General features: G+C 35.2%; 1 protein-coding gene across 1 annotated transcript; it reads left to right on the top strand.

Annotated features, from left to right (window-relative positions):
* The first annotated feature begins 764 nt into the window (after nt 1-764).
* Nucleotides 765-10,438, top strand: mdm2 (MDM2 proto-oncogene). Its single transcript, XM_055020730.1, is given in 13 exon segments — nt 765-884; nt 4,325-4,360; nt 5,073-5,125; nt 5,198-5,272; nt 6,130-6,263; nt 6,404-6,453; nt 6,706-6,761; nt 7,739-7,805; nt 7,872-8,200; nt 8,334-8,405; nt 8,484-8,637; nt 8,941-9,181; nt 9,183-10,438. Coding segments are annotated over 11 exon segments (1,332 nt in total). The 5' UTR covers nt 765-884; nt 4,325-4,360; nt 5,073-5,086; the 3' UTR covers nt 9,298-10,438.
* Nucleotides 10,439-11,018: the final 580 nt, after the last annotated feature.

The raw sequence follows: 11,018 nt of genomic DNA, 5'->3' as shown, positions 1-11,018 counted from the left end.
CCTCTTTAATAAAATCCTTGTTTTTGTTCTCCAAAGAAATAAAAAAATGAGCTAATATCTTTTCTCACTTTGTGGAACTTTGGTCCACAAACTATATGCAGCTAACAACTGTGTAAAACATGTGATTGCAGCTAATTTAGTAACTGATTAACTGTTATAATGGCGCAGAAAAGGCAATTTGCTGAAAGAACATGTCAGAGCAGTAATTAAGTGAAAATCGTAGAAAAAATACACATTTTGCATTTAGTAGAAACACCGGTATATATGTTCCACCCAGAACTCAAGTGGCAGTTTTATCTTTACCTGATCCAAATTCTGTTCAGAAAAATAATAGTGTTATATTGTTGCATTTTAGGCAATAAAATGTTTTTCTTATTTAAAACAGGATTTGAATTATGAACTTGCATGTTTAGTGTAAAGGGCTAAAGTGGTTAAATGAAAATAAGCAGAATGTGACTTTTTCTTTTAGAATAATAGATTATTGAAGTAACCATTTGCAGGAATTTTGGAGAGCCTGACATAACACAGAGGAGGCAATTCAGCCATTTGATTCAGGTCTGTTTCACTAGAGACCTTAAACAGCTGAAGGGCCACATTCAGCTTTAATATAAGAGAAGGCTAACAAAGTATTTGAGACATTTATGAATGTTTGGATCATCCACATAGAGAAAAAATTATAATTTTCAGTAAAATAATCTAAACACTTATTCACCATACTGGAGTTATGTAACCACAGACTCCGGACACTAGGGGCGCCATAACGTCACTAGGGCGCCGAAATATAAACTGGAAGGAACGAAAACGAGGTCTAAATACTCGAAAAGCTTTTCGGAATACTGGAATTGAATGAACATTTAAGGAATTTGTTTACCAAGCTGTTAAAGGTGAGTAATTTAAGGGTGATTACTTACGTGTTTTTTTACATAGTAATTTTAGCAGAAATACGAAGTTATCGTCAGTAGAAGTAGGCCGCAGAGCCTCGGAGTTTCCTAACAGACGTTCCGGAATGGAACGCCTGTTCCATGGGAGGGAGAGACGCTCCGGGCGAAGTGTTTTGTTCTTCCAAAGTTAGAAAACTCGCTATTTATCTAAAATAAATTGTTATTTTATTTTTAATTTTTATTAATGCAACTTAAGTTTAATCTACGTGTAGTTTTCTGACACAGCCGTTATAAACATTCGTGCATAAATAAAGACAGCTGGACTGCACCGTTTAAATGTGCATTTATTTTAAAATCTTCTTGTTTTAGCTTTTTAATCTAACCTTAATATGTTAGAAGGAATAATTAAGTGTCACGGCAGACTTTGTTTTGACTCCGTGAGGTCTGAGTGGGCGGGAGTGGAGCGGGACAAGTCCGGACAAATCCGTCCAACACGCTAGTTTCGGACCAGAAGCGGTTCATTAGCTTGGAGCAAACATTCTGATGTTTCTGGACTAAAACACGAGCCCACATTCATCTGTGCAAATCTGGGTGCTTCTGCTTTTATTTCCCACTTTATTAACATTAATCAGTTACATTTACACTTTTTACAGAAATCGACAAATAAAACAGAAAAATACGATTATTTTATGAGTTTGCCACATAAATATGTAAAGTTTCTACATAAATTATTTATCCAACCAAATTTAGTGAAACTAAAACTTATACACAGTTTTACTTAAAGGGCTGGATCTCAAATTACAGCATTAAGATTGTTGCAACAAATATCAGAATATTTTAAATATTTTTTATCAAATCACAAAATCTTTTGAAACAGATTTTAGCCAATTTAAAAGTGTTTTTTTCACAAACATTTTAACAAAAATGTGGCAATAAGTAAGAAAGTTGTGTGGATTAGTTTTCTGTATATATCAGTCATGAGGAAATATTATCAAAGTTACACATTTTTGCTAAAAAAAAATGTCTTTAACTTTTAGTTCTTTATGTTTAAAGAAAATGAGATAAAAAAATAAAATAAAAAATTTAATGACTGGAAACAAAATATGAAGGGTTTAACAAACGTGTCAGCACAGTTTGTACATTTTGAATATAAATAAACTAAAGTTTAGATAAACTTTTGTTTTTTTTACATATGAATCTATAAGAAATACTGTTAGAAAAAGCATAAATGAGCAGCATTTATGTACGGAGGCCTCCAGGGGATATTTGTTTTTTCTTTTGTGTTCCCTCGCAATAATCTGCTGATCAGTTATGAGGCATATTTGAATACTGTAAGCCCTTCTTACGGTGGCCACTGCACTTCTGCCTTCATATAAGGTTATGTGAGGTTTCTCCATGTATGCTAATATCTCCTGGTGAAATATCTGAGATTTTATGTCTTTTTCTTTAGGATAGAAAAGCAACACAAAGCTATGATGTAAACAGAAACTTTCCTGAAGTAGGAAAGAAATAAAAATACATTCAAACTATTTGGTCTTTTTCCAAGTTATTATCTGGGTAATAAATCATCTGACAGTTTTGATTGTGTCTGTTGTGTCTGGATGGTTTAAAGGGCCGTTTTCATGTTCAGGTTTTGTTTATATCATAGGTTTTTGGTGCCTTTCTATCCTAAAGAAAAAGATATAAAACTTCAGATATTTCACAAAGAGATATTAACATTTATGGAAAAACCTTATATTAAAGCAGAAAGCACCATGGAAAGAAAGACTTACAGTATTCAATTATGCTGCTTGAACTGATCAGTAAAAAATATATTTACTTTTTAAAAATGTTTTTTTAGTTTAACAAACTTTATTTCTCCTTTTTTGAATAAGATATTATAATTTAAGTTTCTTTACATGTCCTTAGAATTTAATGTTGGACACCAAATTATAAAAGGAATTAAAGAAATATTCCCTATAACTTTTATTTTTTAAATTTCTATTAAAACCTGTTTTAAACCAACACAAATGGGGGAAATTATTTTAAGTGACAGTTGGAGTTGGAAAAAGATGGTTAAAAGTAATATTTTTTTAAACTCAGATGAGACAGTTTTAAATGTGGGAGGAAATTAAAATTGAATCTGGATTTTAGTATTATTATTTCAAGGGTTTCAAATTTCTAAGTATTAATTCGGGAACAAATGAAACTCGGAGCTGAAAGACCTAAAAAAAAGTTTGTTAAATTTATAACACTTTTTAAATTAAGGACTGTAGTATTTTTATACTAATAATGGTAATATTCTGTTATTTCAGTGCATTTGAAAACTGTTTGAAAACAACCATAAAACGAGGGAAATCGGGTTCCTGTCTTCTTGACGTTTTTGTGTCTTATTGAATTTTAAAACAAATTTTTTTCTGTTTACATTTTGTTTCTGGTTAAATGATTAAAATGTTGTTGCCCAACACTGGAGGACAAATCAACCAGTCAACATGTCCAGACACAAACTTTTTATTCATTTTAAAGAGACGGAGCACAGGTGTTCAACTCAAGGCCCGGGGGCCAAATCTGGGCCGCTGTAGCTCTTCATGTGGTCCTTTAAAATTTCTAAATTAGTGTTAAAAAATCACAAAAACAGTCGAGAAATTCTAGAGGAGCTGAAAAAATGTTTAATATTATGAAATGTTAAGAACAACAAATTTAACACAGACATAAATATTTATTAATATATTAACAGTTTATTGGGATAATTTTGACTTTTTAGTAACTTGTTACATTTACTTCAGAAACTTTTTGGAAAAAAAATAGTTTTAGGAGTCTTTTTACTCTACTGTACTTTCTACTCTTACTTGAGTAAAATTTCTGGATTTTCTACCCAGTGCATGAAAAATAAACTTGTTTTAATAAAAGCTCAGCAGAATCAGACTCACTGCTGCAGTTTCTGTTAAAGTTTCATAAGTTTTTATTGAAAGAAACTGATTTTAAAACAGTTTATTTTGCCTGATTTTATTTGTGTTTTACAAATTTTTGTCATTTTGGTCCTTAAAAAACTAGATTTCCACTTAACTTTTTATTTTGATCCATCTGATGATGTAATTTTTAAGCATTAAATGACTCATAATTTGATCAGTTACTTGATAAACTTTTTGCCAAATAAGTAAAATATGTTAAAGTATTTTTACTCTTACTTCAGTTGGTTACTGGTTTCCAGCTGATTGTCGTGGTGACCTGACTGGTATAGTGAGTCAGTGAACTAGTCCTGGCATGTCTGCAGCAGCAGCAGCTGATTCAATCAGTTGCTGCTGCTTCATGTTGATGAGTCAGCGCTGCAGGGCCGCGGATAGGCCGGCTCGGACTGGGCGGCCCAAGCAGCCGGTCTAGTCCCAACATGTCTGAGTGGGAGCATAAGAGGTCTGGTTCTGGTGGCGCTGCTCATTGCACTTTATCTGCTCTGTTTTGCACAGGATGGGCTGCTGAGGCCAGATTGGATATAAACTCAGGTAAGAAATATAATTTCTACTCATTTTCTGCTTCATCTGGAGTGAAATTGTTTTAAAAACAAAAAGGTTTGGAAAATTATTTTCAGGATTTCTAATCTTATTGTGACGTTTAAAGTGAATAAATTGTCTGAACAGTTTTTATTTAACGACTGGATGTGTCTGGAATCTGATTATTAATTTTGATGTAGATATTCCAGTCAGGAAAATAGATAATATTGTTTTGAAACCATTTTCAAGTAATATAATGGTTTAATAATCCAAGAACATATTCAGAAAATCTTAAATGCAACTGGAAGACGTTTGAAATATCTGAAATAAACTAAATAAATTATGAACAACATTTCTGTTGCAAAGTTTTTGCTAGAAAGAGAAATTTTGTTAGCTTTAATTTTTTAATACTGTTAATTGATTAATGATTTATTGATTATTGTACCATTACAACATGTTGTAACCTTGTTTTGTTAAAAGTTTAAAATGTTTGTTGTTTAGGAATAATCACCTTTTAAACATTTTTCTCTCTTCACTAAAAAGCAGGTTGTTGTATTTACTTACATTTAACTAATTCAGTTCTGCTTTTATTTGACATGTTAATTATGTTATAAACTGTCACAGACTTTTTAATTTCCTGGTTTCTGGTTTAATCCATCCAGTTTGGGTCAAACTGAGCAGAACCTCAGAAATAACTCATTTTGTTTATGTTTGTGCGCTGCAGCAACCGGCATCACCATGTCAGCTGGCGGGGAGTTTGTCAATGAAAACAAGCTGGTGAGCGCGGCTGCCAATTTAAACTGCCACTTCCTGGTTTTACTGCGTCACTCACTTGCTGTTTGTGCTCAGGTGAGACCGAAGGAGGAGTTCGGTTCTCTGCTGCAACACGCCGGCGCCACCAAAGACGTTTTCACCATAAAGGAGGTACAGAACGACCTTTAGTGTTTAAATTCATACCATCTTTACACCTTTAAGAGATTTATGGTTAAAGAAAACAGCAAAAACATTCAATATAAACTTGCCTCTAATGTTTAAATTTAAACATTCTGGGATTACATTTTTAAATTTAAAGTTTCAAATTAATCAGAAATTGGCATGTTCAATAATTCATTAATTATATGTTGTGCAGCAAACATAATTGAAAATACATTCAATTCTCTGTTAGCATAAACTGAAAATAAGCTTAGACGTTTCGCTAGCAATGCTACAAGCGTTAGCATTTCAAAAGATGTCAAAAACACCAGAAATATAAATAAATGGATCAGTTTAGCCGAATTGTTAAGAATTTGTAAGACATTAACTGAATATAATCAGTCGTCGTATTTCAGGATTTTAACAGTTTTATAGTGTAGCTAATTATAGATGCTACATGTAAAGTTTGATAAAAAGACTCAAATAACCTGAATGTGAAGAAACTCACAACTGAATCTGATAGCTCCACATCTGATAGCTCCACATCCAGTTTTCATTGAGTTCAGCGCCCCCCGGTGGCTGGAGGAACGACCTGGCTACAGGCCTGAAGCATTTGGCTAAAAGTCTTTTCTTTTGTGCACCATATTAATAATCTCCAGGGTTAAATAAATTACTTATTAATTCAATAAGAAAATTAATTTTAAAAAATCTTGGAAAAATTAGCTGCATTTTGTCGGATATTTTTTCTGTGCCAGAGAATGAATGTTTTTTTTTTTTTTTTTCTTAATATCTGAAGCATAAAAATGTAGTTTCCTCCAAATATGGCGGGTCTTGTAGAATTCTGCTTTCTGATTGGCTGCTTTCTGCAGGTGATGTTCTACCTGGGTCAGTACATCATGCAGAGGCAGCTGTACGACCAGAACCAGCAGCACATCGTCCACTGCGCTCAGGACGCTCTGGGCCGGGTTCTGGGCGTCGACAGCTTCTCCGTGAAGGAACCAAGGTGAGTCCGAGTCTCTTCCGGTTCCAGTTCTGGTTCTGGTTCCGGTTCCGGTTCTGGTTCCGGTTCTGGTTCTGGTTCCGGTTCTGGTTCTGGTTCCGATTCCTCCGCCATGTTGGAACTGAAACGTGTTTCTGTTTCAGGGTTTTGTTTGCAATGATCACCAAGAACCTGGAGGCTGTGAGGAACCCAGGTGGGCCGACTTCAGTTTGTAAAGAAATTATCTAAATTAAACTATAATCAATGTTACAGATTATTTTTTCCGATTAAATCTGACAACTTGGAAGAAAAATACACTGAAATTTAGAGAGAAATAAAACATTTTATAAAAAAAAGTTTAAATTTGATCCAATTGAAAATGTAACTGATCTGTTGGATTTACAGGGAACATTTTAGATGTTTTATTAGATTGAAATGTTAATTATAAACTTGTTTCTGTTTTCAGATTCAAAGACGGATTTGAGTGAAGCTCACAGCAGCCAGACGGTCAGAAGGACGGAGGTGAGACAAGTCGTTACAGCTTCACTATCATCAATATTTATATTGATAATATAGGAAAAAAAAACAATCAATGTGTTTGTTGAAATAATCTGATTTATTGTGATGATTGTAATAATCAACTAATTTAGATTTTAATTGATAAAAATCTATTTTTTAGCTGCAGATGCATCCTTTGCTACAAATGGTGAAGTGATCACTAACATGATGCTTTTAATGTGTTTTAGCCATAAAATGTAAAGAAATAAATGTAATTTATCTACAATATTGTTTAAAAGGCTCAATATGGAGAATTTTATTTAATTTTTTTAGATGTTTTTCCTTGATGCCAAAACTGGCAAAAATTACAAAGATTAATTTACTTTTTTAATAAAATTGTATTTATTAGTTTCGTTTTTATTTCCATGCTCAATAAAAAACTATTTTATAAAATCTCTACATCATTAATGATTCAAAACGTAAAACGTCTTCAAACTGTTGACTTAAAAATATTTTCTTTTCTAATGTATTTTTATTTTGAAATGATTTTTGACTTGTGATTAGGGGCCAAATGATGTAATTTCAAGGACCACAAATGGCCCCTGAGCCACACATTGAAAACCCCTAATGCAAATCAAACTAAAATTTAACAGAAATTTGATCAAAATTTCTGTTAAATTCTAATATAGCTTTTTCTTTTTTCTGCTAAAAATAAAAAACAATATTAAGATGTAATATTGGGAACATTTTGATCAAAGTTTCAAATGTTTTGATCAAATAAACTCATAAATAAAACATTCAGTGATAAATTAGAAGTTTATTTGGTCCTTTAAACATCCTGTTTATAAACTTAAACAGCTGTAAAACATGATCCTCCATTTTGTTTGAAATATTGTTTCACTAACCATTTAATAACCTGCTGCTCATAATTTAATGCACTGGAAATGTTTATTTTTATCAATTAGTTTTGTTTAAATTCAAAACTGATTTGATGTTTCCAGGGAGCTGAGAGTTCATCTCCATCTCCAGAGCGGAGGAGGAGGAGGAGGAGGAGGAGGACCGACTCAGGTGAGTTTCTGCGGATTGAAACCCACCAATCAGCATGCACCTGGCATAAACTCCGCCCCCTCGCAGGTCCGTCCCACAGCACAGACGGAGAGGAAGAGGAGCAGCAGTCGGAGGACGAAGAGTCGGACGACGGCAGGAAGCGGCGGCGCTCGGACAGCTTCTCGCTGACGTTCGACGACAGCCTGTCCTGGTGCGTGATTGGAGGGCTGGAAAGTGGGCGGGACAACCGCGGCAGCCAGTCGTCCGACTCCCACAGCGTCCGGTCCGGGAGGTCGGAGGTCACGATCGCGGCGTCCGACTCGGACAGCGACAACTTCAGCGTGGAGTTCGAGGTGGAATCGGTCGACTCGGACGACTACAACGAGGACGACGCGTCGCTGTCGGCCGACGACCAGGTGAGACGAAACCACAATCGATCAATTATAGATCAGCTGAATTATTACTGAGCCAAAATGGTTTCTATTCTGGCGGCAAAACAAACTAAATGTTCACGTAACTTTATTGTTCATCATCGATCTTCCTCCTCAGGTTTATGAAGTCACCATCTTTGAGGCGGAGGACGACGACTCATTCGACGACGACACGGAGATCACAGAGGCTGTGAGTAAAACGTGTTAGCATTAGCATTAGCATTAGCGCTAGCTGCTCTTCACTCAGTTCGGTGCGTTTCACTCTCAGGACTACTGGCGCTGCTCCAAGTGTGACGAGCTGAACCCGCCGCTGCCCAGAAACTGCTTCCGCTGCTGGACGCTGCGCCGCGATTGGCTGCCAGAGGCGTCCGCCGACCCCAAAGCCCTCCCCACCAACCAATCAGCTGCCAATAAAACTCCAGGTGGGTTCTAGTGTATTAGTTTGTTTCAATCAAATGTTGTTATGCAACAAAACCAAAAAGATGTTTTTGTTGGAGGCTAAAGCTAATGGCTAATCTCAATTAAAGCTACAAAACAGATTAAAAATAGGACACAAAAAGTTCTTAGGAGACGATTTTATCTGCTGAATTTGAAGCTGAAACTGTAACTTGCAGAATTCTGAGCTGAAATATGAAGTTTTTTGGGTTTTTCATTTTCATTTCATTTCAATTTTTATGTTTTGAACCGTTTTAATTTCCAGTTTTAACTCCTTGTGTCTCCTGCAGGTTTGGATGTGGAGGAAAACGTCGACGTTCCTGATGGAAAAAGAGCGAAGACTTCCTCCTCCTCCTCCTCCCAGGAGAAGCTGTGGACGCCCGAGTCCCAGCCGTCGTCATCGGGCGACTCCCAGGACCCGGTGCCGGACCTGGAGCGCAGCGTGTTGGCCGAGTCCCGGGTGCCGGACTCGTGTCTGGACCCGTGTCTCATCTGCCAGTCCCGACCCAAAAACGGCTGCATCGTCCACGGCCACCGGACACCTCATGTCCTGCTACGTCTGCGCCAGGAAGCTGAAGAGGAGAAACAAGCTGTGCCCCGTCTGCAGGATGCCCATCCAGTCCGTCGTCCTCACCTTCCTCAGCTGAGAACGACCTCCAGCTGACCTCCAGCTGACCTCTAGCTGACCTCTAGCTGACCTCTACCTCCACAGGATTAATAATAATAAATCTGCAAACATCCAGCTGCACCGGTTCCTTGGTATTACTTTGTAGATAAACTTCATGTAAAAACCGTAGAGATGAGAATTAATTATATAATTTAATTTCTTAAATTATACCACTAAAATGTTATTAGATGGCCGCCAAAGTTGAAGGGAAACATTTTGACTTATTTTTAGAAAACATACATTTTTTTTCTTCTTTTATCCAGAAATAAAGTGGATGCTTCTTATTTTGTAAAACTATTTTTTTGCACGTTTATTTCTACCAGGAAATGTTAATCTATTAGAAATATTACATCTGTTATTTATTTATTTAAAACACTTAAAGAGCATTTAAATAAGACAGGTTAAGAGTTCTAATGTTTTTCTGTTTGTTTTTACTGAATAGACGTTTAGTTCTTTTTTTGTGAGCTGAGAAATTATTTGGAGATTGAAACGTCAATGCTGAGATGGTTAGTTAAAAATAAAAACCAGTTTTCAAAATATTAAAATCTGCAAGATGTTAGATTTAGTGAACACCAGGGGGCAGTGTGGTGTCACCACTGAAAATTGTCTAATCTTTAAATATAACATTTTAAAATGGCCGCCAAAGTTGAAGAACCTGAACTCTGAACTTTATTTTGAGTTGAATTTATAAAACGTTCATTTTTATTCTTTAATCCAGAAATAAAGTAAAAGTTTCACAATAAGTGTTGTAAGTGGATGCTTTTCATTTTGTGACATTTTTACATTTATTTATTCCAGAAAATTTTCAACTACTAGAAGTTATACCTCTTATTAATTGAAAACATTTTAGGAACATTAATATTGGTTAATATGTAATTTTTTGTTTTTACTGAATGAATCTTTAATTTTCATCAGTTTGAGCTGCCAAATGATTTAAAGTTTATTATTTAAATGCTGTGTGATGTTTTTTGTTTAGTTATCTGCAAACCATTGGTTAAAACTTTTTTTATAAGACAAATCTCTGCAGGATGTGTTGTATTCTTTGACCACAAGGGGGCAGCGTTGTATTTCTATAATTAAACCCAAATGCAACGCATTTAAATAAATCCAGTTTAAAGCTATTTTGTGTTTTATTATAAAAAGGAAAAGTGTTTCTTTTACCTAAAATACAAGTGAAATTATTACTTTGTAGATAAACTTCATTTAAAAACCGTAGAGATGAGAATTAAGTCGCTAAACTTTGATGTTTATTAGAAAATAAAGTTTGATAACATAAACTGACCCAAAGGTCATAAAGTTTGATAACATAAACTGACCCAAAGGTCACAGAATTCACCTCTGATCAGAACCAGTCCGGTCCGACCGGTTCCGGTCTGCAGATCATTTCTGTTAAAAAGGAAAGCAGCAGAATTTGAATCATCACTTTTTTACTGTTATTAACCATAAAAGATTTTTAAACATAATTTTATTCAGACACACACACACACACACACACACACACACACACACTAGCCTTCCGATGGGAGTTATGAGTTTCACTTTAATTAAATTCATTACTCTAAATTCACAAACAAAGGAGAAAATAGACGATTGAAAAACTAACTTGTGTCTCTGGATGTAAACATGGCGGCTTGTTGAGGAAACTGCAGCGGAGGCTCAGAGTGGTTCCGGTCCGATTCAGGAGGAGAGACCCAAACAGGA

This window comes from Poeciliopsis prolifica, unplaced genomic scaffold (assembly GCF_027474105.1).
Source record: "Poeciliopsis prolifica strain line A6 unplaced genomic scaffold, Auburn_PproV2 SCAFFOLD070, whole genome shotgun sequence".
NCBI lineage: Eukaryota > Metazoa > Chordata > Actinopteri > Cyprinodontiformes > Poeciliidae > Poeciliopsis > Poeciliopsis prolifica.
The sequence above is the reverse complement of the archived record's forward strand: the minus strand, read 5'-3'. Positions and strand labels throughout refer to the sequence as shown.